Source organism: Neovison vison, chromosome 6, assembly GCF_020171115.1.
Source record: "Neovison vison isolate M4711 chromosome 6, ASM_NN_V1, whole genome shotgun sequence".
NCBI classification, from domain to species: domain Eukaryota; kingdom Metazoa; phylum Chordata; class Mammalia; order Carnivora; family Mustelidae; genus Neogale; species Neogale vison.
The window spans coordinates 106,192,118-106,219,894 of record NC_058096.1 but is presented as its reverse complement, the minus strand read 5'-3'; the positions used below and the strand labels follow the sequence as shown (position 1 = coordinate 106,219,894).

Below are 27,777 nucleotides of genomic sequence, written 5' to 3'. Positions count from 1 at the left end.
GACATCTTTCTGCTCTTTTTATCTTTAACATGCCTCAGCGACCCCTATTAGAGGTCCATTTCCCTGAATCAAATGAATGTCCCGGAAATCATTCACAGAGCAGGAAACTCCCAGTTATTATTCTGAGTGTAAGTATCAGAGGAGGAGGAAGTTATGAGAAAATAATTAGTAAAACGTGAGTAAGTAGCAATCTACTCTAATTTCATTCCAAGCCAGTTTGCATACAAATGAGATGAACCAGCTTATAGAATTGTAGAGACTCTTTACATCAAATGCAAAGAACTTTTTTCTCTCCTATGTCCTTGGAATTGCCCCTTTGACATAAACTCTATTTGTTTGTTTGTTTGTTTGTTTCACTAAGATTTTAACTTGCTTTACATCTAGTACATTAGCTACTTTACCCTGACAGTTCTGTATAATCCTATTGAATTGTGGAAGAGCACGCAGTGAAATTTTCCCTTTCTGATTCATGGGTAGATCCACAGAAAGTTGAGTTAACTCCCCTAAGATCACATTGTGTATCAGCTTGGACCACTTCTTGGACCTCTCCTCTCCCTGTCCAGGTTGCCATTCATTCTCTAAATGCATTCTTCATCTACTTTTGTTTAGAGTCTACTAATAGCTCAGTTGCTCCTAACTCACATCTAATGATTGAAAGATTCTTTGACTCAGCTTTGTAGAACTTTATCACAAGGGGCTGAAAATCACATGCTGAGTGTGTGGATGAAACCAGAACTTAACTGTTAGTTTCTTTACTTGACATCCAATATTAACCTGGGTTTGAAAAGAAAAGACATTGAACCTGAATGGGTAAATGCATAATTAAAACAACTAGAAAAAAATCCCTCCCTGATATTTACCTTTTATTCCTGTTGTGTACACTTGGTTAGTTTTCCATTTAATTCAATCATAGGAGCTTTAAAGCTTTTTTGTTTTGTGGAACACCGAGATGTCATTTACCTCCCTCTATTTGAAAAAAGAAAGAAAGAACGAAAGAATGAAAGAAAGTAAGTTAGTTCCCTTTCTATTCAATCTAACACATAAAATTGAAATACGTATAAGGTCCTTTTAAATCCTGACTTGTCAGGAACAAGGTCCAAAGTTGAATAGTAAAGGCTGAATGAGATATTTTTATTTTATGGAACAAATTTATGTCATTTAATAAATGAAGTATTTTTATCGCAAGTTTTATGGACTAAGCCCACGTATATTATTTCTGATTTCATTACTCACTTCCCTGAGCAGAACATTGGCTGCGGAGGGAAGGCCAAGTAAATAACCTTAACGACTCTGTGGGATCGCCTGTGCATCCTTCCCTGCTCCAGGCACCTATGCCAAGAGCGGCTGTGAGGAGTAAATGAGGATTAAGTCATAATAAAAGCACCCAGCACCATGCCAGCCACCTGAGAGAGGCTGAATAAAGGGCCCCTGGGCTGACTCATTTGGATACTTTGTCAGATTGGAAAGGAAGGAGCCCTTTTACTTCTAGTGATTATAGTTATAGGTTTCTCTGTCTTACAGCTTCTACTTTTTGTTTCTGGACTGACTTTCTGCTGATTCACTTACTCAGATGTTTCTTCCTCCTTTGTGCAAGAAGCATACAGCTCTGTGCCACACTGCTGTCACCACCAGGAATGAAAACCCGGGCATCCAAATGTGGCCTCTTTCTGGAGGCCAGCTTCCCCAGACATGCTCAGACAGATCCTTCATTTGGCTGATGTAGTCACGTTTGAAATTCTTACACCAGAGTTCTTAACTACAAAATTCCACACATGGGGGTGCTGGGTGGCTCAGTGGGTTAGAGTCTCTGCCTCTGGCTCGGGTCATGATTCCAGGTCCTGGGATCGAGCCCCACATCCGGCTCTCTGCTCAGCAGGAAGCCTGCTTCCCGTCCCCTCTCTCTGCCTGCCTCTCTGCCTACTTGTGATCTCTGTCTGTCAAATAAATAAATAAAATCTTTAAAAAAAAAAATTCCACACATGAAAAGTAGTAACATGTATTAGTTTATTTTGCCATCATTTCCCATATGGAGGAGTCCGTCTGACTTTTCACGTGTTTATCTGTTTGGGGTAGCCAACACCCAGTGGTGGTGTATCTCTGAGTTCATATCCATTAGATTCAACACACACAAGCAATGGCCATCACTGGTGGAAAAAAACAATTGTGGACATACTCTTTTCCTAGAGCTGCCATAATAAAGCTCCACAGTTCTGGAGGCTAAAAGTCCAAAATCAAGGTGTTATCAGGCCTTTGCATCCTCTGAAGGCTCCAGGAAAGAATCCTTTCTTGCTTCCCTCCTGGCTTCTAGTCGTTGCCAGCAGTGCCTGTTGTTCCTTGGCTTACCGCTATATGACTCCAGCTTCTGCCTGTCTTCATGATTGGCTTCTTTCTCTCTCTGTGTGTGTGTCTATTTTCTATTCTCACGAAGACACGAGTCTTTGGATTAGTGCCCACCCTAATTCAGTAGGACTTCATTCTAGCTCATTACATTTGCAAAGACCTTATTTGCAGATAAGATCACATTCTGAGGTCCCAGGTGGACACGAGTTTTTTTGGAGTCACTATTCAACCTAGTACTGGGGCATCACTGAATAAGTTTCCTCATGGTGCTGAGCTTTTAGCCTCATGTCTCCTCAGGCACTCAAGCCAGTAAATGAATAAATATTATGTGTCTGGGGGACATATATTTACAAGAGTCATGCATGTGGTTCCTGGTCGTGGGACCAGCTGCAGTCTGATTGGAAAGAAAGGATACATATGGTTGAAAAGATGACCACAGGTTACCTTTGGTCTTGCTCAGAGGAACTCCACTCCCTCTGCCCTTTCCCTTGGGAGGTGGGGTTGCCTCCACACATCCTGGCTGGTGGCAATATGTGTGCACCTGCCCTTCAGGAGCACTGCATGGGGTATGCAACCTCAGCCACTGCAAGATGGGGCTTGAGTATTGAGATATCCAATCCCATCACATGCAACCCTTCTTTTACAGCTGGATTCAAAAGACCCAGCAGTTCCCTCCTGTGACCTTTAGTGATGATGGGCTTACTAGAATGGGTGACCATAGAGCCTTGGGAATAGCCAGGCTCATGGAGGTAGGAATGGGACAATTCCAGGACCCATAGCAGTTCTAGGATCTTGACTTGGGAGAGAGTGGGGATTCTTACCTGTGTGCTCTGTCCGTATGTGCCAGGTATATCCACACACCTGCTGTCTTCTCCTCTTACCACCTGCTGTCTGGTTCTTTCCCTCCATTGGTGTCTTTTCCTCTTCCTCATAGTTTCTGGTCTGGTGACTCACTTTCTTTGTTGCTCTACTGCCTTATTGTTTATTCTACCTCTTTCCCTCTTATGAAGCATCTCACAACTACAACTCCTGCTACTTACTGCCTCAGTTCAGACAGGGATCAGATTGTCCTGTACGGTCAGGGGCTGGCCCCTCTCTGGACTCATATCCATTAGTCAACTGACACTACCAAGGTGCAAACAGTTATGGCTGCTAGAGGGAGGAGGAGGAGAAAGCAGAGGTGATAACGGCAACATCACTGCCTAAGGTTGCCTCTTTAGCAGGACTACAGACAGGGCAGTTTCCTCTGCAGTCCATGGTCTTGAAAGACACCTTAACTAACCTTACCAGCCCTGTACAGGTCATTAAAGAGTGCACACTGGGACTTGTTCCCCGCCCCCGCAAAATCATTCTGGCTTTATTTATTTATTTTTACTTAAAAAAAATTTTTAGACAACCTTTATTAATAAAAGGTAATGAGATGCCTATATTTTAGGTCTCCACTAATTTTATTTTAAATTTTATTTATTTATTTAATCAGTCCTTTTAAAATTTTTAATTTAAATTTTGAATTTATTGAATTTAATTTGAATTTAAATTTTTTAATTTAAATTCAGTTAGTTAACATGTAGTGTATTTTTAGTATCAGAAGTAAAGTTCAGTGATAGTACCCAGTGCTCATTACATCACGTTCCCTCCTAAATATCCATCACCTAGTTACTCCAGCCCCAAACCTCCTCCCCCTCAGCAACCCTCAGTTTGTTTCCTATGGTTAAGAGTTTCTTATGGTTTGTCTCCCTCTCTGATTTCATCTTGTTTTATTTTTCCCTCCCTTCCCCTATGATCATCTATTTTGTGTCTTAAATTCCACGTATGAGTGAAATCATGTGATAATTGTCTTTCTCTGGTTGACATCTTTCCCTTAGCATAATACCCTCTAGTTCCATCCATGCCATTGCAAATAGCAAGATTTCACCTTTTTGATGGCTGAGTAGAATTCCATTGTATTTATATACCATATCTTCTCATCCATTCATCTGTCATTGGACATCTGGGCTGTTTCCATAGTTTGTTTCCATAGTAGACATTGCTGCTATAAATACTGGGGTGCACATGCCCCTTTGGGTCACTACAGTTGTATCTTTGGGGTAAGTACCTAGTAGTGCAATTGTTAGGTCATAGGGTAGCTCTATTTTCAACTTTTTGAGGAAGCTCTATACTGTTTTTTGGAGTGTCTGCAACAGCTTGCATTTCCACTCACAGCATAAGAAGGTTGCCCTTTCTCTGCATCCTTCCCAATATCTGTCATTTCCTGACTTGTTCATTTTAGCCATTCTGACTAGTGTGAACTGGTATCTCATTGTGGTTTTGGTTTATATTTCCCTCAGGCCAAGTGATATTTACATTTTTTTCATGTGTCTTTTGGCCATTTGTATGTTTTCTTTGGGAAAATGTCTGTTGTTCATGTCTTCTGCCCATTTCTTGCTTGGATTATTTGTTCTTTGGGGGTTGAGTTTGGTAAGTTCTTTATAGATTTTGAGTATTAGCCCTTTATCTGATAAGACATTTGCAAATATCTTCTCCCATTCTATAGCTTGTCTTTTGGTTTTGTTGACTGTTTTCTTTGCTGTGCAAAAGCTTTTAGAGTCCCAATAGTTCATTTTTGCCTTTGTTTCTCTTGCCTTTGGAGACATGGCTAGCATGAAGTCACAGAATTTGCTGCCTGTGTTCTGCTCTAGGATTTTGATGGATTCCTGTCTCACGTTTAGAGTTTTCATCCATTTTGAGTCTGTTTTTGTGTATGGTATATGGAAATGGGACAGTTTCATTCTTCTGCATATAGCTTCCCAACACCATTTGTTGAAGAGACTGTATTTTTCTCATGGGATATTTATTCCTGCTTTGTCAAAGATTAGTTGACCATAGAGTTAAGGATCCATTTCTGGGTTCTCTATTCTGGCTTCTTTTAGAATTGCTTTTAACAGCTGTGATTTGAAGTGATGCCTCCACATTTGCCAAATGTGTTGTCAGAAACAGCTTTACCTAAAATCCATGTTTATCTATTCTGGGATGTGGTTGAGGATGGGCTCAGTATTTGACTTGGTGACTCTTTATGAGAACAAAGACCCATGGGAGAAATTTCTCCCATGGAGTTGTTCAGAAATTGCTGAACAACTGGTTTAGGCATGTCTTTGGACATAATGTATAATACAACTTTCTGTGTTTCCTTCTATATTGCCCACTAGAAAGTCCTAGCCTAGTCTGCAGTAGGTTTACATGTCTTTATTATATGGGTTTTATGTATAACCTCTTCATCTCATTTTTTAAAATCTCTTTTCACCCTAAGTAATTAGTTATTTTCTGTCTATAATGTATATATTTTTATCAGATAGATCACATTTTTGAAATGAGGTGGAATATAAATACATTTTAAAATACAAACTACAGGGTGCCTGGGTGGCTCAGTGGGTTAAGTCTCTGCCTTCAGCTCAGGTCATGGTCTCAGGGTCCTGGGATCGAGGCCCACGTCGGGCTTTCTGCTCAGCAGGGAGCTTGCTTCCTCCTCTCTCTCTGCTTGCCTCTCCGCCTACTTGTGATCTCTCTCTCTCTGTGTGTCAAATAAATAAATAAAATCTTTTAAAAAAATAAAATAAAATACAAACTACACAATTGGTGAAGCTATGGACTCAGGTCATGATCTCAGGGTCGTGGGATCAAGCCCCGTATCCGGCTCTGTGCTCAGAGCTGAGTTTGATTGAGATTCTCTCTCCCTCTGCCCCTCTCACTCATTCTCTCTCTCTCAAATAAATAAGCCTTTTTAAAAAATAAAATAGAAACTACTGGATGTAGTTCATGTGGCAAATACTAAACACCAACTTTTGCCATTCAACTTGACGAAAATGTATTTCCTGCGTTATTTATGTCTATCTAGTAGAAATTGAATGGGTTTAAAAGAGAATACAATCACTGAGGGATAGAGTGGCTCCTGGAAGGATATGGATAAAGCAGTAAAACTTCTCAAGGTTCCTCATGAACCCACTGCCCATGTGTCTCAGAGCATGGTCAGACTGAGCCTGTGCAAACAAACCAGGAGTGTCATGCCTTTAGGAGAGCAGTCCTTATGGCTGGGGACTCTTTATTCCTCACTGAGGGGTTCATTAACCACAGTTCACACATGTAACTTTTACAAAGCAGGAAGAGAAAAACAGCACAGAAAATACGCCACAAGCACTATAGAAATAAGTCGAGTTTATGCTCTTGAAGTTTTTATTTTAGAATTTCAGAAGTGCAGTAAATTATTTTTAAAACAATATTCACAGTTTGTTCAATATAAACAATAAATTATAAAAATTCCCAATTAGAAATAATGTACATACTTGTAGTATTAACTCAGAAATTGTAGGGATTTATCTCAGCTAGACATAACTCAGGGAAATGTCTCTGTCCTGGTCCTGTTCACATACTTTTCTCCTTTTGGCATTTTCCTTCAGGGAAATAAATTCTTGATTATCTGCTTCAAGCGATCTAATGTTTAAAAAATGCCAGATAAAATTCAATGTTCTGAGCTCATCTCACTCTAGTACCCTTTGAAGAGAACTCGGAGAAGGCAGGGTCACTCATTTGGACTTCCAACCAGACATATGAGAAAGATGTGTTTGCTGGTAGAGGGACAGGCATAAAATGCACCCTGAAGCCAAATAGACTTTCTTAAAAAAAATTTTGGCATTTGGGATTATCTTTGCACTCTCCACTTACTCTGAGAAATGCAAAGTTGAATGTCATTATTATTTTCATTACAATGTTATGAAGATTAGGTTATATGAAGCTTTTCATAACAAATTTCAGAACAAATCTCATGTTCTCAGGTGGTCATACCTGGAGCAGATGTTGGGATGCATAGGGAGCGCATGGATGATTATGGAAAAGGTCCATAATGCAGCAAAAATTCTCTCTCCTGCACATACTTAAATGTTAATTTCTTGCCCTTTTAAAGTAGACTGTCATGTATCAAAAACAAAAAAGTGGAAATAGAATTCTGCTAGCTAAGATTAATTACAAAGGCCAAAATATCAGAATACCAATATCTTTAGTTCAAGTATTTCTCATGTGCTTTATGTTTATTACCTTGCACAGATCTACATAACTGAACAGTGCCATGCTCAGTGAAGCTCACAAAATTATAGCTTTGATTTAGTGACAGATGAACCTGTTTGGCACTTTTTAAACTATCAACTTCGAATAAGCATACTTTAGAATTTGCAAGCAGACCCTCGAGAGTGCTTTCCCTGTCAAGTAATGTAACAGCTTCCTTTCATGTATGTCTATCTTCCCCGAAGGATGATATCAAGAAACTGGGCAAGCTGTTGATGCATGGCTCTTTCAACGTCTGGACAGTTCACAAGGATCGTTACAAAATGAAGGATTTTATCCGATTTAAGCCCAGCCAGAGGCAAATCTATCTATTTGAAAGGGGAATCGTGTTCTGTAAGATTCGAATGGAGCCCAGTGACCAGGGCCTCGCTCCTCATTACAGCTTTAAGAAATCTATGAAGGTAAAGTGGTCCTTTTACACTGGAGAAGCAGCACGACCCTATGGAAAGGAAAGTCGTTATCCTTATTTTACAGATAAGAAAACTGAAGCCCAGAGAGGAGAGGTTAACTTGCCAAATGCCACACAATAGAACTAGACTCCACACCCAGGCCTTTCTAACTCCAATGTCAGAACTTGTCATCAGTCATTGGACTGGGCCAGGGCTGGGATAGAGCCTTCGTGCTAGATGGAGAACAGGGACCATATGGTAGCCTGTCCTGACAAACAAATTAGGAAAGTACCCTCTAGGCAGAGGGGTGAAAGATTTGATGATTAGAGCATGGGCTGGATTTCGTCTCCGACTTGTTCTTCTAAACCACACATCTTTGTATGCAAACACTGACAAAGACTCTGGGGGTCTAGGAAGCCATGTCCACACCAAGCATCATCTCTAGCCTATGTAGGAAATATTTCACAGCTGGTGATGAGACTACCCCATCCCACCCCACACCACACGCATGTGCATACATGCACACACATACACACATATTTGTGCTGTTGTGATTAAAGTTGTTAATTATTCATGGTAGCTTTTGTTATTTATGTTTCTTAATGGATACTAATTCAGTTACTATTATGCACAGATTCGTGAAATACTTAGGTGTTAAAGGAGAGATGATCTCTTTGCTTAAAGGTTGAGGTCTCCAGCCTGTCATATAAAAAAGATGCAGTCTGTGTTTTCTCCTGAAAAAGAAAGGACAGAGGACACTACCACACTGTGCTTATGCTTTATGCTCCCTGGGGCCATTAACAGAGGGCAACAAAACACGTAGAAGGACGACAGAAGAAGAGAGTTATCAAGGGTAGAAAGAAACAGAGTGGCTGACAGGGACAATTTTAAAATGAGAAAATGGTAGTACAGCACTTTTTCTTCTTTCCATACAATAGTTGGTGACACTGTCAATTCGCCAGCTTGGCAGGGGGAGCAGCCGAAAGTTTGAAATTGCCCACCGAAATGGACCCGAGAAATACATCCTGCAGGTAAAGTTCACGTCTTCCCCATAAGTGTCTGCTACTCTTTCCTGTGTTCCCAACACTTGCCATGGGAACAGCAAGTGTTTCCTGTCTCATTATTCCAGAGGTCACCCAGAGAATAAAAACCCTGTCCAGTTAATGCTCCAGGTGATCTGATATTCATAGTATCTTCCTTTCTACCACTTGCAGGCAGCTTCAAAAGAAATCAGAGATTGCTGGTTTTCAGAAATAAGTAAATTACTGATGGAACAACAAAACAATATTAAAGGTATGGTTACTTTGCTAAATTTAGCCTGGGGATTATACTGATTTCAACTTTGTGGTGAGTGTGCACACTGGGGATATTGTTGAAGGCAATGGCTGGCCAGGAAAAGAACTGTGGGCCCCATTTTCATGGTACCTGGAAGCCCCTGTGCTTGTTTTACGTTGTGTGGGGGTTTTTTTTGTGGTTGTGTGTGGATGTGTGCCTTTCAGCTGTGTTCTCCCCACAAACCTAATTGCCAAGATCAACTTTCTCAATACCACGTGGCAAAGCTACCCAAGATTATGCGAATGAGGATTTAAATGGCCAATACTGCTTTCAGAAGCTGTACTGCTTTTTTTTTTTTTAAAGCGGAGATATAATTAACATACCATAAAATGCACTCTCTTAAAGTGTGCAATTCCGTGGGTGTTAGTCTATTCACAGGGTCATGCATCCATCCCCAGAACATTTTCATCACTCTCCCCGGCAAAAAAATCCGGTACCCATTAGCAATCATTACCCATCTTCTCCCTTCTCCCCTCTGCCCCTGGTAACCACTAATCTACTTTCTGTCTGATGGATTTTCTTATTCTGGGCATTGTACATAAATGGGATCATATAAAAAATGACACTTTCTGTCCTGTTTCACTTGGCATAATTTTTTAGCGGTTCATTGGTATTGTGGCATGTCTCAGTGCTTCATTCCTTCCCATGGTTGAAATAAAGAGCATTGTATGGTTATGGCATTTTTGTTTATTATTCATAAGTTGATGGATATTTGGGTGATCTTCATTTTTTAGATATTATGAATAATGCTGCTAAGGGAACTTGTGTACAAGTTTTTGTGTGAACCTCTGAAAGAGTATATATGTATATAAATAATAAATAAATGCTGGGCCATAGTCAATCTATGTTAATTTTCTGAGGAACTTCCGAATTGTTTTCTAAAATACTACCACCATTTCTTCTTTGTACACGCAGTGTATAAGTGTTCCATCTTCTCCCCCTCTCACTAACACTTGAGACTGTCTTCCTCTTTTTCTCCTTCGCCTTCTTCTTCTTCTTACCACCCCAGTAGGTGTGAAGTGGTTGCTCATTGTTTTGATTTGCATTTCCCTAATGCTGGTGATATTGAGCATCTTTTCTTGTGCTTATTGGCCATTTGTATATTTCCTTTGAAGAGACATCTATACAATTTCTTTGCCCATTTTTTAATTAGGTTATTCGTTTTTTTATGATTGTTGTAAAAACTATTTATATATTCTGGGTATTAGATTCATCAAATATATGATTTACAAATATTTTTTCCCATTCTGTGGGATGTCTTTTCATTTTCTTGGTGATGTCTTTTGAAGTACAAAAGTTTTTAACTTGATGAAGTCTAATTTATCTGTTTTTTCTTTGGTTGCTTGTGTATTGGTGTCATATCTAAGAAACCATTGCCTAACCCAAGATTTACAGCTATGCTCTTCTTTAAAAATTTAGTTTTAACTCCTGGATCCATTTTGAGTTAATTTTTATATAAGATGTGAATTAGGAATCTAAGTTTATTTTTCCATATATATATAGATACATATATATATGTATGTATGTATGTGTGTGTGTATATATGTGTGTGTGTGTATATATATATATATATATATATATATATATATATATATATCCTGCTGTCCCTGAACCATTTGTTAAAAAGACTATTCTATTCTCCACTGTATGGCCTTGGCACTTGTTATGGACTCAAGTGGCATAACTATGTTTTCCCCCAAAAATCATTTGTTAGAACTTTACCCAATGGTAATACCCAGTGGTATGAGAAAGTGAAGACTTTGGGAAGTAATTAGGAGTAGATGTGGTTATAAGAGTTCAGCCATCACGAATAGGATTAATGCCTTTATAAGTGCCATGAGAGAATTTGCTTCCTCTGTCTGCTCTCTGCTGTGATGAGGATATAATGAGAAGTCACCAATCTGCAGCCCAGAAGAGGATCCTTGCCAGAATTCAACCATGCTGGCATGGGATCTCAGACTTCCAAGCTTCCAGAACTGTGAGAAATAAATATCTGTTGTATATAAGCTGTCTAGTCTGTGGTAATTTGTTACAGCAGCCCAAACTAAGACAGCACCCTTGTTGAAAATCAGTTGGCCGTAGATAGAGAATTCTTGGTTGACAGTCATTTTCTTTAAGCATTTTGAATATGTCATGTCATGTACTGTTTTGTGGCTTCCATAGTTTCTGATAAGAAATCAACTATTAGTCTTACTGAAAATGTCTTGGGGCACCTGAGTGGCTAAGTTGGTTAAGTGTCCGACTCTTGATTTCAGCTCAGGTCATGATTCCAGGGACATGATATCAATCCCTGCATTGGGCTCATGCTGGGCATGGAGCCTGCTTGGGATTCTCTCTCTCCCTTCGCTCTGCCCCTACCCCAGTGCATGTGTATGCTCCCTCTAAAAAATACATATACAGGGGAACCTGGTGGCTCAGTTGGTTAAGCCTCTGCCTTAGGCTCAGGTCATGATCCCAGGATCCTGGGATCAAGTCCCACATCAGGCTCCCTGCTCCATGGAGAGCATGCTCCTCCTCCTCCTTCTGCCTGCCGCTCTGCCTACTTGTGCTATCTCTCTGTCAAATAAATAAATAAAATCTTTTTAAAAAATACATATGTATGTAAAGATGAGAGACAATTTTTAAAAAAATATCTTGCATGTAACAAGTTGTTTTTCTCTCTCCTGCTTTCAGATTCTTTATGTTTTGACAGTTTGATATGTCTAAATATAACCCTCTTTGAATTTATGTTTCTTGGAGTTTGTAGATAGTTCATTTGGATATGGAGATTAGTGTTTTTCATCCGATTTAGGAAGTCTTCAACCATTGTTTCTTTAAGTATTCTTTTAGCCCCTTTGTTTCTGTCTTCTGGGATTCCCATTCTGTCTATGTTGTATGCGATGGAGTCCTACAGGTCTTTATGGCTAGAAAATTCTATTTCATTATTTTTCTTTCTCTTCCTCAAACTGGATAGTTTCAATTGACCTATATCTAAGTTCCCTGACTATCTTCTGCCTGTTCAAGTTTGCTTTTGGGCCACTCTAGTGAATTTTTCATTTCAATTATTATACTGTTCAAGCCAGAATTTCTCTTGGCCCTTTAAATATAATTCTATTTTCTCAATATGATAAGAGTTTGTTCTCATAATTTCGTTTAGTTCTTTTTTATGGATTCCTTTAATTCTTTTTTTTTTTTAACAGTTTTTAAATAGTTGATTTAAATTCTTGGTCTAGGAAGTCTAATTATCTTCAATTCCTCAGGGACAATTTCTCTTGATTGCTTTTTTTTTCTTTCTTTCTTTTTTCTATGTATGGGTCATGCTTTCTTGTTTCTTTACATAGCATATAATTTTTCTGTTAAAAACTGGACATTTATTTATTTTTTTAAAGATTTTATTTATTTATTTGACAGAGAGTGACACAGCAAGAGAGGGAACAAGCAGGGGGAGTGGGAGAGGGAGAAGCAGGCTTCCCACTGATCAGGAAGCCTGATGGGGTATCGATCCCAGGACCCTGGGATCATGACCTGAGCTGAAGGCATCAGCGACTGAAGGCATTAACGACTGAGCCACCCAGGTGCCCCCAAATTGGACATTTAATAACATAATGTGGCACTTTTGGAAATCCAAGTATCCTCCATTTCTAGTGGTTTTGTTGGTATTGTTTGTTGTTTTTATTGTTTGGTAATTTCTCCAGTCTTTGCCAGGAGCTTGTGTGGATATTGGGGTGCACTTTCAACATACCTTCAACACACAGGCAAGCAGGTGACAGTTCCACCTTATCCTTCACTTCCTGTTTGTTCAGAGTCCCAAGCTCTCTCCCCACTAGAGATGAGAGCATAAGCCTTCTTAGATTTGTCCTGAAAATGCATACAGACTTGGGCATTTATACATGGCCTTCTAGATTTTCAGAAATATTTGGGAGCTTTTCAAAGCCACTATGGACCTCTCATTCCCAAGTTTTTCCTTTTAAACTTTTGATTAGCCTATTTTTGCCTCAGCTGTTATCCAGTGCCTCGGGCAGCCAAGAAGTTAAAAAATTGCCTCTAGTAATTGTCTACAAATGCCCCAGGAGAGAAGGCTTTTCACACTGTGATAGCTATGAATAGGTCTAATAAAGACAGCCTTGTAAGGAGGGTGTTCCAAGGAACCCCTAAACAAGTCAGATAATGATAGTTCTCTGGGAATGAGACTTTGAACAAAACTTTAACCCTGTTTTGCCCCCTCCTATGGCTGCCAGATTGCTAATTTTCACCTTGACTGCAGGCTGTTGAATTCTAAAGCTACCATCAAGAAGGAGGGGGTAGGTTGGGAACAGGGCAGCTAAAACACCACAAAGCTCACTGTTCATACCAAGATTCAGCCATTTCTCTTGAATAAGTGTTCTCCTTGTTGCTGTAAGCCTTTGCTTAATTTCTAGTGTTCTGAAAATATTGTCTCTGACTACTTTTGCCAGTTCTTTTCTGTTTTCATGGAGGAGAGAATTTTTTTTTAATTTTTAATTTTTTATAAACATATATTTTTATCCCCAGGGGTACAGGTCTGTGAATCTCCAGGTTTACACACTTCACAGCACTCGCCATAGCACATACCCTCCCCAATGTCCATAAGCCCATGGAGGAGAGAATTTTTGGAGGTTTTTTTCCTACACTATTTTCACAGGTATCACTTGCTGTATAGTTTTATTAATTAAGAATCATCTTTGAGTAGGCATTGCTCTTTCACATTTGTTTTTTCAGTTGATCCTCATAGCAGTAGGGATAGTTGGTAGGAAAATCCACAAGCTGCATCAGTTGAGTTCAGATATTGCCTTCAGGTAATGTGAGGGCTAAGAAATGCTAGTCTCATGTGGAAAATTGATTTCCTATCATTTATACTGTGTGTTTGGTAAGGAAAATTATGTAAATATGAAAAGATAAACTTTGTCCTCAGAGGCTTATCAGGAATGCAACCATTTCGCATTCTTTCTGTGTCTTCTCTGACTATTAGTTGGACAGGAAGATAGAAGGGTGGTTATGCCTGATGAGATGAGGAAGATAAGCTAAGAACTGTGACTGGAAAACCACCACATCAGTTTTCTGTCACAACAACTGAGTGATGTAAGTTCATTATTTAAACTATTGGCCTTTACCAAGAAATAATAACTACACTGTATAGTTTATTTTAATTTGTATAAAGGTAAGATGGGGAAACACTATGATTTACTCTTAATACTGTGCTAAATACACATTAAGGTAATTGAGCATGAATGCTCTGGAGGCATAAGACAGGAAGATGTAACAGCCCCAGCAGAAAAAGTTACTTCTTTTCCCCCGAAGCAACATTCTAGTCACAAGATTGTTCTAGAAATCTTTACCATAGTTTTGCAAAAGATGTTTTAGGGATAGCCTGCATTAGAATTACTTGCAGGGCTTGTTACAAATGTAGATAATCTGGGTCCTACCCTAAAACTGTGGAATTAGGGTAACTAGGGTTAATGCCTTGAGATATGCATTTTATCTTAAAAAAGTTTCTGGGCAGAGGCCTTAAACTATTTTTTAGAAGATTTTATTTATTTGTTTGAAAGACAGAGAGAGAGCAGGAGGAGGAGCAGAAGGAAAGGACAAGCAGACTCTGCACTGGGCTCTGCACTGGAGTCCAATGCAGAGCTCAATTCCAGGACCCTGAGACCATGACCTAAGCCGAAACCAAGATTCGGATGCTTAACCAATTAAGCCACCCAGGTGCCCCAAACTATTATTTTTAAAACAACTGTATCGAGGTATAATTAACATAGCAAAGTGCACATATTTAAATATGCAACTTAATAAGTTTTGACACATGTACACAGCTGTGAAAGCATCACCAAAATCAAGACTATGAACACATCTATCACCCCCAAAAGTTTCCAAATGCCCCTTTGTATTACCTTTCTCCTGCCCTTCCCTTATCCCCCATTGCTTCCCAGGTGGTCAGTGATCTTCTTTCTGTTACTATAGATTAGTTTGATTTTTTTTTTATCATTCCATACAGAGAATCACACAGCATGTACTTTGGTCTGGTTTCTCTCACTCAGCATAATTATTTGGAGATTCATTCCTGTTGGTGTGTGTAACAATAGTACATCCCTTTTAAGTGAAGTGTGGTATTCCATTGTTTGGATATAACCCAGTTTCTTTATTCATTTACCTGTTAATGAATATTTCCACTTTCTTGGGCTATTTTGAATAATGCTGCTATTAATGTTCAAGTATGAGTTGTTCTTGTGGACACGCATTTTTGTTTCTCTTGGGTAAACACCTAAGACTGTAATGGTTAGGCCATATGGCAGGTACATATTTAACTTTTTAAGAAGTTACTATTTTCCAAATTATTATTTATTCCCAGAGTAGCGTGTGAGAGTTTCCCTGGCTCCACATTTGTCACCAAAACTTGCTGTTGTCAGTCTTTTAATTTTAAGCCAGCCTTATAATAGGCGTTGAACAGTATGTTATTGAGATTTTAGTTTGCTTTTTCCTAGTGACTAATGGTTAAGTATCTTTTCATGTGCTTTGCTATCCATATATCTTTTTTCAATGAAGTGTCCTTTCAAATCTTTTGCTCATTGTTTTCTCATTCTTAAGTGTTGAGAGGCTTATTTTTATATACCATAGATATAAATCCTTTATTAGATTATGTTTTGCAAATATTTTCTTTTGGTGTGTGGCTTATCTTTTCATAGTCTTAAGAGTATCTATTGGAGGTGCTTGGCTGGCTCAGTTTTAGGGTCTTTCAGGATTGGTGAGTTCAAACCCCATGTTGGACATGGAGATTACTTCATTTTTTTTAAGAGTATCTTTTGAAGAACAGAAGATTTTAATTTTGATGAAATCCCAGTTTTAAAAAATTTATCATATTTATCATATTTTTGGTTTGTGCCTAAGAAATCTTTTGGTAAATAGTGTGAAATGTGGATCAAAGTTCAGTTTTTTGTTTATTGGTGTCCAGCTATTCCATTACCATTTCTCCAGCTGACTATTTATATAAGTGAATCCATTTCTGAATGCTCTATTTCGTCCCATTGATCTATTTGTCTATCCTGACATCTTTACTTTACTATCTTGATTACTGTAGATTTATAATAAGCCTTAAAATCCAATCCTTTAACTTTGCTCTTCCTTTTAAAAAATTATTTAAATTCCACTTATTATCATAGAGTGTAATATTAGTTTCAGGTGTTACAATCTAGTGACTCAACACTTACATGCAACAGCTGGTGGTCATCACAAGGGCCTTCCTTAATCCTCATCACCTATTTAACCCATTTTCCCCTACTTTCCCTTTGGCAACCATCACTTCATTCTCTGTAGTTAAAAGTCTGTTTCTTGGTTTGCCCCCCTTCTTCCTTTGCTCATTATTTTGTTTCTTAAATCCCACATATGAGTGAAATTCCATATATGAGTGAAATTGCGTGACAAGTTATACTTGTCTTTCTCTGATTGACTTATTTCCCTTATTTCCCTCCAGCTCCATCCATGTCCTTGCAAATGGCAAGATCTTGTTCTTTTTTATGGATGAGTAATATTCCATTGTGTGTGTGTGCGTGTGTGTGTGTGTGTGTGTGTGTACACATACTACCTTCTCTTTATTCATTCATCAGTTGATGGACATTTGTGCTCTATATAGTTTGCCTATTGTTGATAATGCTGCTATAAATATTGGGGGGCATGTACCCCTTTTAATCTATATTTTTGTATCCTTTGGGTAAATAGCTAGTAGTGCAATTTGTGAGTTGTAGGGTAGTTCTATCTTTAATTTTCTGAGGAAACTCCATACTGTTTTCCAGAATTACTGCACCAGTTTTCATTCCCACCAACAGTGCAAGAGGGTTTCCCTTTCTCCACGTCCTCACCAACACCTGCTGTTTCTTGCGTTGTTGATTTTAGCTGTTCTGACATCTCTGAGATGATATCTCACTGTAGTTTTGATTTGCATTGCTCTGATAATGTGTGATTTTGAGCATCGTTTCATGTGCTTGTTGGAGATCTGTATGTCTTCTTTGGAAAAAACGTCTATTCATATCTTCTGCCCACTTTTTAATTGGATTTTTTTTGGTGTTCAGTTTTATAAGTTCTTTATGTATTTTAGATACTAAGCCTTTATCAGATATGTCATTTACAAATATCTTCTCCCATTTCTTAAGTTGCCTGTTAGTTTTGTTGGTTGTTTCCTTTACTGTGCACAAGCTTTTTATTTTGATGTTGCAATAGTTTATTTTTGCTTTTGTTTCCTTTGCCTCAGGGAACAGATGTAGAAAGAAGTTGTTGTAGCTGATGTCAAAGAAGTAACTGCCTGTGCTCTCTTCTAGGATTTTTATGGTTCCAGGTCTCACATTAAAGTCCTTAATCCATTTTGAGTTTATTTTTGTGTATAATGTAAGTGTTCAAGATTCATTCTTTTGCATGCTGCTGTCCATTTCCAGTTTTTCCAACACCATTTGTTGAAGAGACAGTCTTTCTCATTGGATATTCTTACCTGGTTTGTCAAAGATTAAATGAGAGTATATTTGTGTATTCATTTCTGGGCTTCTATTTTGTTCTATTGATCTATGTATCTAGTTTTATGCCAGGAACTTCTGTTTTGATTACTACAGCTTTGGTTTTGGTGTAATTATAAATAATAATGATTCCTTAATTTCTCTTTCTGCTGCTTCATTATTGGTGTATAGAAATGCCATGCAGCAACTTCTTGATAGACATGTCTCCAAAGGCAAAGTAAACAAAAACAAAAATAAACTGTTGGGACTTCATCAAGATAAAAAGCTTCTGCATAGCAAAGGAAACAGTCAGAAGGCAACCTATAGAATAGGAAAAGATATTTGCAAATGTATTATCAGATAAAGGGCCAGTAATGTGAAGAAATATGAAGAACTTACCAAACTCAACACCCAAAAAGCAAATAATCCAGTCAAGAAATAGGCAGAAGACATGAACAGACATTTCTCCAAAGGAGACATATGGCTAACAGTGAAAAAATGCTCCACGTCACTTCTCATCAGCAAAATACAAACCAAAAAACCACAATGAGATACCACCTTACACCAGTCAGAATGGCTAAAATTAAGAAGACCGGAAACAACAAATCTTGGTGAGGATGTGGAGAAAGGGGGCCCCTCCTACATTGTTGGTGGGAATGCAAGCTGGTACAGCCACTCTGGAAAACAGTATGGATGTTTCTTCAAGAAGTTAAAAATAGAGCTACCCTACAATCTAGGAATTGCATTACTAGGTATTTACCCCAAAGATACAGGTGTGTTGAAGTGAAGGGCACCTGCACCCCAGTATTTATGTCCACAATAACCAAACTGTGGAAGGAGTCGAGATGTCCTTCAACAGATGAATGCATAAAGAAGATGTGGTGTATATATACAATAGAATATTACTCAGCTATCAGAAAGGATGAATATTTACCATTTGCATCGATGTGGATGGAATTGGAGGGTATTATGTTAAATGAAATAAGTCAGTTGGAGAAAGACGATTATCACATGGTTTCACTCATATGTAGAATGTAAGAAACAGTGCAGAGGACCATAAGTGAAGGGAGGGAAAACTGAATGGAAAGGAATCAGAGAGGGAGACAAATGGTAAGCGACTCTTAATTATGAGAAACAAACTGAGGGTTGATGAAAGGGAGGTGGGTTGGGGGAAGGGGTTACTAGGTGATGAGCATTAAGGAGGGCACATGTTGTGATGAGCGCTGGGTGTTATATGCAACTGATGAAATGTTGAACACTACATTTGAAACTAATAATGTACTATGTGTTGTGTTTAAATTGAATATAAAGTTTTTAAAAAGAGAGAGAAAAGAAGGGGAAAAAAGAAACACAACAGATTTCCATAGTTTGATTTTGTATTCTGTGACTTTACCAAATTCATTTTAGTTTCTAGCATTTTTTTGGTGGAGTCTCTGGTTTTCTATGTATAATATCATATCATCTGAAACAGTAAAAGTTTGACTTCTTCCCTGGCTATCCTATTTGGATGCCTTTTATTTCTTTTTGTTGTCTGCTTGCTGTGGCTAGGTCTTCCAGTATTAGTTTGAATAAAAGTGGTGAGAGTAGACATCCTTGTCTTGCTCCTGACTGTAGAAGTAAAGCTCTCAGGTTTTCCTCATTTAGGATGATACTAACTGTGGGTTTTTCCATATATGGCCTTCATTATGTTGAGGTATGTTCCCTCTATCCCTGCTTTGTTGAGGGTTTTTGTCATGAATGGATGTGTACTTTGTCAAATGCTTTTTCTGTATTTAGTAGAATGATCATATGGTTCTTATCCTTTTTTTTTTTTTATTAAGGTGATGTATCATGTTGATTGATGTGGGAATACTGAAACCAGAAATCCTGCAATCCAGAAATAAATTCCACTTTATCATGGTGAATGATTCTTTTAATGTATTGTTAGATTTGGTTTGCTAATATTTTGTTGAGGATTTTTGTATCTATGTTCATCAGAGATATTGGTCTGTAGTTCTCTTTTATGTGTGTGTGTGGTGTCTTTATCTGGTTTTGGTGTCAGGGTAATGCTGGCCTCAAAGGATGAATTGGGAAGCATTCTTTCCTCTTTTATTTTTTGGAATAGTTTGAGAAGAATCTGTATTAACTCTTCTTTAAATGTTTGGAGAATTCTACAGATAGCTGTGAACCTATCTGGTCCTGGACTTTTCTTTGTTAGGATTTTTTTTATTACTGATTCACTTTCTTTGATGGTTATTGGTCTGTTCAAGTTTTCTGTTTCTTCTTGTTTCAGTTTTGGTAATTTATATGTTTCTAGAAATTTATCCGTTTCTTGTAGGTAGTCCAGTTTGTTGACATATAGTTTTCCATAATATTCTCTTATAATTGTTTGTATTCTGTATTTGTATTCGTTATTATTTTTCCTCTTTCATTTGTGATTTTATTTATTTGGGTCCTTTCTCTTTTTAATAACTCTGGCTAGAGGTTTATCAATTTTATTAATTTTTCAAAGAACCAGCTCCTGGTTTCATTGATTTGTTCATTTATTTTAGTTTCTATACCATTTATTTCTGCTCTAATATTTATTATTTCCTTCCATCTGCTGGCTGTATGCTCCATTTATTGTTCTTTTTATAACTCCTGTAGGTATAAGTTTAGGTTGTTTACTCTAGTGAAGTATTATTGCTTCTTGAGGTAGGCAAGAAGCATTGGAGCATTGTTATGTACTTCCCTCTTGGACTGGTTTTGGTGTATCCCAAAGATGTTGAACTGTTGTGTTTTCATTTTCATTTGTCTCCATGCATTTTTTAATTTCTTCTTTGATTTCCTGGTAGACTTGTTCATTGGTTAGTAGTATGTTGTTTAACCTGCGTGTGTTTGTAGTCTTTCCAGATTTTTTTCTTGTGGTTGACTTCTAGGTTCACAGCATTGTGGTCAGAAAAGTTGTATGGTATGACTTCAATCTTTTTGTATTTGTTGAGGCCTGTTTGTGACCTAATATGTGATATATTCTGGAGAATGATGTTCTATGTGCACTTGGAAAGAATGTATAGTCTGCTGTTTTAGGATGAAATATATCTGTTAAGTCCACTGGTCTGGTGTGTCAGAACAAACCCATTGTTTACTTCTCAACAAAGCCACTGTTTACTTCTCAATTTTCTGGTTAAATGATCTGTCCATTGATGTAAGTAGAGTGTTAATAGCTCCTATTATTGTTGTATTATTATCAATTATTTCCTTTATGTTGTAAATTGTTTTATATATTTGGGTGCTCCAATGTTGGGTGCACAAATATTTGTAATTGTTTTATCTTCTTGTAGGATTGTCCTCATTATTATTATGTAGTGCCCTGCTTTGTCTCTTGTTATAGCCTTTGTTTTAAAGTCCAGTTTGTCTAGGGTACCCAGGTGTCTCAGTCAGTTAAGCATCTGACTCTTGATCTCAGCTTAGATCTTGATCTCAGGGTCGTGAGTTCAAGTCCTGCACTGGGTTCCACACTGGCATGGAGCCTACTTAAAAAACAAACTACAGTTTGTCCAATATAAATATTGCTATTCCTGCTGATTTCTTTTGACATCCATTTGCATGATATGTGTTTTTCAACCCCTCACCTTCAATCTGCATGTGTCTTTAGGTCTAAAATGAGTCTCTTGTAGGCAACATAACATGGGTCTTTTTTTTTTTTTAATCCATTCTTATACCGTGTCTTTTGATTGGAGCATTTAGTCCATTTACATTCACAGTAACTATTGATAAGCATTTATTGCCATTGGATTACTTGTTCTGTGGCTGTTTCTGGAGATTTTCTCTGATCCTTGAATACTTTTCTCTCTTTCATGTTTTGCTGATTTTCTTTAGTGATATATTTGGACTTATTTCTCTTTATTATTTGCATGTTTATTAGTATTTTTTGATATATGGTGACCATTAGGTTTGTATATAACCTCTTCTGAAAATAGCAGTCTATAATAAGTTGATGGTTGTTCAAATTTGAACTCATTCTTTTCTCCTCTTCTCCCCATATTTTAAGCATAGTTATTATCTTTTTTCCTTTTTTGTGAGTTCCTTGACTGGTCTTTACAGAAAAATTCATTTTTTACTGATTTTGTGTTTCCTGGCATTCTATTGTCATTTTTGTTCTCTCCTTTCCACTCAAAGAGTCCCCTTTAATATTTCTTTCAGGACTGGTTTAGTGGTCACAAGCTCCTTTAGTTTTTGTTTGTCTGGGAAATTCTTTATCTTTCCTTCTATTATGAATGATAGTCTTGCTGGATAGAATATTCTTGGTTGCAGATTTTTCCCATTTAGTACTTTGAATATATCATGCTACTCCCTCCTGGCTTGCCAAGTTTCTGTTGAAAAATCTCCAGCTTAGCCTTATGGGTTTTTTCTTATAAATTAATGAATTCATTTGCTGCTTTTGTGATTTTTCCTTTATCACTGTATTTTGCAAATTTAATTACCATATGTCTTGATGTTGGACTGCTTTTGTTGATTTTAATGGGAGTTCTCTGTGTCTCCTCACTCTGGATGTCTATTTCTTTCCCCAGATTAGGTTAGTTTTCAGCTATTATTTCTTCAAATAAATTTTCTCTCCCCTTTCTTCTCCTGGGACTCCTATAATATGAATGTTATTACATTTGATGGAGTCACTAAGTTCCCTAGGTCTATTCTCAGTTTGCATATTTTTCCTTCTCATTTGTTCATCTTCCTTCCTTTCCATTATTTTGTCTTCTAGGTCATTAATTCATTTCTCTGCTTCTTTCAGCCTGCTTTCATTGCATCAACTATGTTTCTAATCTCATTTATTGCACTCTTCATTTCTGATTGATTCTTTTGTAGCTCTTTTACCTCTGTGGTAAGGACTTCACTGATGCCTTCTGTTCTTTTCTCAAGCCTAGTGAGTATCCTAATGATCATTTCTTTAAATTTTCTATCAGGCATGTTACTTATATCTGTTTTGCTTAGATCTCTGGCCATGGAGTTATCTTGTTCTTTCATTTGGGATGAATTCTTCCATCTTGGCATTTTTGTCTAGGTTTCTGTCTTCTTCTCTATGTTAGAAAAACCAGTTATATCTTCTGCTCCTGAAAATAATGGCCCTATAAAGAAGAGGTCATGTAGTGCCCTGGGCCTGGTGCTCCAGGTGGTATCTTCAGTGTGCGCTGCATGCACTCTGCCATTGTGTTCTGGCTACTCTATCCTTTAGGCCAGTCATCTGCAGAGGTTCTCCTTGCCTGCTGTGAGTAGTGTTTGGTCCCTGACCTGAATGTGTCAGGTGTTAACTAAGTGTGCTCTGGTCTGCTTGTGAAATGAGACCTGTCACCACCTCCTTCAGAACTGAGGTCCTGCAAAACTCTCTGAGTGGGAGATGTGGTGTAGGCAAGAGTTTTTACTGGTCTTCTGGGAGAGGAGGCACCAAGCTAGGACTGAGGCAAGTGTGCCTGAGAAGAATAGATCCCCTGGAGTGCAAGGGTTGGGGCTTGGTGTAAGCTAGTTAGGCAGCAAGTGTTGGAATTACTTCCTGCAGGTGGTTCTATGTTTATGCTGAGGGGCAGGGGAGGGCAATGATACAAGTTATCTCCTTTGTCCCCAGAAAGGCATCTCCACAAATACTGCCTCTCAAGGACACACTCTAAGAAGAGCAAATAATCTCTCCACTGCATGCCTCAGGCACTGTTCAGATGACTGTTGCCACACTATATTGTCTTGGGTTGTTTGCCTGCCTTCTCTCCAGGAGCAGCACAGTGCTCTCCTGGCCCTATCCCAGCCAAGACCACTGACCTTTACAATTCCAGGCTTTCAGCCCTGCTGGTTGCAAGAACTCATGAAAATTCAGCCCCTCTCATTTTCCAGGCCAGTGTCTATGGGGAAACATTCTGCTTGTGCATTCTTCTGTGTGCTCCTCTCTCTCTCACCCTCTCTGTGATCATGATTTCCTTCCCTTTGCAGCAGCTGTGATCTGTTTCTCCCCTAAACCACATCTCTGCACTTGCTACCTTTCTTCATGTGGCTTTTCCTCTCCCTTTAGTTGTAGAGTTTGTTCCATCAGTCTTTGGGTCAATTTCTGGTGTATTTAGGATGATTTCACAGTTATCTAGTTGTATTTGTGGGATGAGGGGAGCCTAGGTTCCTCCTACTCCACTTCCATCTTCTGTTTTTCCTTTCTAAAGTTGTTTTGGCTATTCTACATCCTTTATCTTTCTGTATGAATTTTAGAATCAGCTTTTCAATTTCTACAAAAAAGCTTGCCGAGATGTTGCTTGGTACTGTGTAAAATCTATAGATCAACTTGGTAAGAAAAGACATCTTAACAAAATTGTGTTTAATTGACAATTTAGATTTTAACTGAATCATGTTGCCCTGCTCTAACCCACACAAAAATGATATGTGTTTGTTATGAGGACATGGCAGTTACTTAGTTAACAATTCAGGAATACATTCTCAAGTTCTTCTCAAGTCCTAACACTGTGCTCCCTATGTTGTGACAGGAATGTAAAATCTAGATAAGAAGCAAAACCCCACATGGAATATTCCCCAGAACAGATCCCATGATAGGTCAAAAACAAGTCTCAATAAATTTAAGAAGATTTAAATCATATCAAGCATCTTTTCCAACCACAACAATGTGAAATTAAAAATCAAGGAGTATCTGGGTGGCTTAGTCAGTTAAGCATTCGTCTTTTGATCTCAGCTCAGGTTATGATCTCAGGGTTGTAAGATTGAGCCCTAGGATTCTCTCTTTCTTCTCCCTCTGCCCCCCACCAAAAAAGCCAGTTACAGGAGGGGCACCTGTCTAATAGTCAGTAGAGCATGCAACTCTTGATTGTAGGATTGTAAGTTAAAACCCCATGTGGGGTGTAGAGATTACTTAAGAAAGACAAAAATTGGGTGCCTGGGTGGCTCAATTGGCTAAGTGTCCAACACTTGGTTTTGGCTCAGGTCATGATCTCAGAGTCATGAGATCAAGCCCCACATTGGGCTCCATCATGGGTGTGGAACCTGCTTGAGACTCTCATTCTGGCCCTCCCCCAACTCCCTGCTCATGCCTATGTGCATGAACTCTCTCTCTCTCAAAAAAATAAGAAAGAAAGAGTAGAAAGAAAGAAAGAGGTAGAAAGAAAGAGGTAATATAGATCAGAGTGGAAACAAATGAAATAGAGACTAAAAAAAAATAGAAAGGATCAATGAAACTAAGAGTTGGCTCTTTGAAAAGCTAAACAAAACTGATAAACATTTAACTGAGCTCATCAGGAGAAAAAGAAAGAGAACTCCAATAAAATCGGAAATGAAAGAGCAGTTACAACTGACACGAGAAAAATACAAAGGATTGTAAGAGATTACTCTGAAAAATTATATGCCAACAATTTGGACAACCTAGAAGAAATGGATAAATTCCTAGAAACATACCATTTCCAAGACTGAATCAGGAAGAAATAGAAAATATGAACAGACTAATTACTAGTAACAAAATTGAATCTATTAAAAAAAAAAAAAACAACTCCTAACAAACAAAAGTCCAGGACCAGACAGCTTCGCAAGTGAATTCTACAAAACATTTAAAAAAGAGTTAATACCTATTCTTCTCAAACTATTCCAAAAAATGGAAGAGGAAGGAATGCTTCCAAAATCATGCTATGAGGCCAGTATTATCCTGATCCCAAAATCAAAGATACTATTAAAAAAAAAGAGAGAATTATAAACCAATATCCCTGATGAACACAGCTGAAAAATCCTCAATAAAATATTAGCAAACTGAATTCAAAAATATATTAAAAGGGTCTTTCACCACAATCAATTGGAATTTATTCCAGGGATACAAAATTGGATTTGTGCAAATCAATCAATGTGATACATCATGTTAACAAAATGAAGGATAAACATCATAGAGTCATCTCAATAGATGCAGAAAAAAAACTGACAATATTCAACATCCATTTATGATAAAAATCTCTCAACAGGGGCGCCTGGGTGGCTCAGTGGGTTAAGCCTCTGCCTTCAGCTCAGGTCATGATCTTGGGGTTCTGGGATTGAGTCCCGCATCGGGCTCTCTGCTCGTCAGGGAGCCTGCTTCCTCCTTCCTCTCTCTCTGCTTGCCTCTCTGCCTACTTGTGATCTCTCTCTGTCAAATAAATAAAATCTTTAAAAAAAAAAAACTCTCAACAAAGTAGGTTTAGAGGAAACATACTTCAACATAATAAAGTCCATATATGAAAAACCCCCAGTTAACCTTATACTCAACAGTGAAAAACTGAGAGCTTTTCCTCTAAGATCAGGAAAAAACCAAGGCTATCAATTCTCACCACTTTTAATCAACTTAACACTGGAGGTCTTAGCCATCGGGCAAGAAAAAGAAATAAAAGGCATTCAGATTGGCAGGCAAGAAGTAAAATTTTCACTATTTCCAGATAACATGATATTATATATAAGAATCTCCAAATACTCCACCCCAAAAAGAACTATTAGAATTAATAAATGAGTTCCGTAAAGTTGCAGGATACATCAACATACAGAAATCTGTTGTGTTTCTATACACTACTGAAGAAATAGCAGAAAGAGAAATTAAGAAAACAATCCCATTTACAATTGTATCAAAAAGAGTACAATATCTAGGAATAAATTTAACCAGAGATGAAAGACCTGAACTTTACTATAAGACATTGATGAAAGAAATCAGAGATGACACAAATAAATGGAAAAATATATGAAGCCCATGTTTTTGAAGAAAAATATTGTTTAAATATCCACCCAAAACAATCTATAGATTTAATGTAATTCCTATCAAAATACCAATAGTATTTTTCACAGAACTATAACAAATAATTATAAAATTTGTTTAGAACCACAAAAGACCCCCTAATAGTGAAAACTATATTGGGAAAGAAGAACAAAGTTGGAGCTATCACAATCCCAGATTTCAAGATTTACTACAAACCTATAGTAATCAAAACAATACGGTACTGGCACAAAATAGACACAAAGATCAGTGGAACACAATTGACAGGCCAGAAATAAACCCCTGCTAATATGGTTAAATAATCTGTAACAAAGGAGGCAAGATTACATAATGGGGGAAAAAACCAGTATCTTCCATAAATGTTGTTGGGAAAACTGGACAGCTATATACAAAAGAATGAAACTGGACCACTTTCTTATACTGTACACAATAATAAATTCAAAATGGATTAAAGACCTAAGTGTAAGGCTCAAAGCCACACAATTCCTAAAAGGAAACATAGGCAGTAATCTCTTGGAAATCAGCCTTAGCAACGTTTTCCTGGGTAAGTCTCCACAGGCAAAGGAATCAAGAGCAAAAATATAAACGATTGGGACTACATCAAACTAAAAAGCTTTTACACAGCAAAGGAAGCCACCAGCAAACAAAAAAGTCAGCCTACTGAATGGAGAAAACATTTGTAAATGATATATTTCATTAGGCATAACTATCCAAAATATATAAAGAACTCATACAACTCAATGTAAAAAAACAAACAAACAAACAAAAAAAAACACCTCAATCTGATTAAAAAATGAAGAGAGGATCTGAGTAGACTGTTTCCCAAAAAAGACACACAGATGACCAACAGACACATTAAAAGATGCTCAACATCACTGATTATCAGGGAAATGCAAGTCAGTACCACAATGAGATACCACCTCACACCAGTCAGAATGGCTAGTATCAAAAAGACAAGAGATAACAAATATTGCTGAGAAAGTGGAGAAAAGGGAATCCTTGGGTACAGTGGGGATGTTAATTGGTACAGCCATTATGGAAAACGGTACAGAGATTCCTCAAAAAACTAAGCATAAAAGTGCCATACTATCCAGTAATTCTACTACTAGGTATTTACCCAAAGAAAATGAAAACACTAATTCAAAAAGATGTATGTACCCTTATATTTAATGTAACATTATTTACAATAGTCAAGTTATGAAAGCAACCCAAGTGTCCATAGATAGATGAGTGAATAAAGAAGATGTGATACAGGTACACAGTGGAATATGACTCATCCCTAAAAAAGAATGAAGTCTAGCCATTTGCAACAGCATGGGATGGTCCTAGAGGGTCTTATGTTGAGTGAAATAAGTCAAAGGAAGACAAATATTATATTATTTCACTTACATATGGACTAAAAAACCAACCAACCACTCAATAATAACAAAAAAAG

At 37.8% G+C, this 27,777-nt stretch overlaps 1 protein-coding gene across 3 annotated transcripts in view; it reads left to right on the top strand.

Moving 5' to 3' along the window:
- MCF2L2 (MCF.2 cell line derived transforming sequence-like 2) overlaps positions 1 to 27,777 on the top strand; it is a 249,011-nt gene that overhangs the window by 207,592 nt on the left and 13,642 nt on the right. For all 3 annotated transcript variants that reach the window (XM_044251864.1, XM_044251866.1, XM_044251865.1), the window contains 3 exons: positions 7,617 to 7,832; positions 8,759 to 8,851; positions 9,035 to 9,113. In XM_044251864.1, the coding sequence (XP_044107799.1) occupies positions 7,617 to 7,832; positions 8,759 to 8,851; positions 9,035 to 9,113 (388 nt within the window). The remainder of the gene's footprint in view (positions 1 to 7,616; positions 7,833 to 8,758; positions 8,852 to 9,034; positions 9,114 to 27,777) is intronic.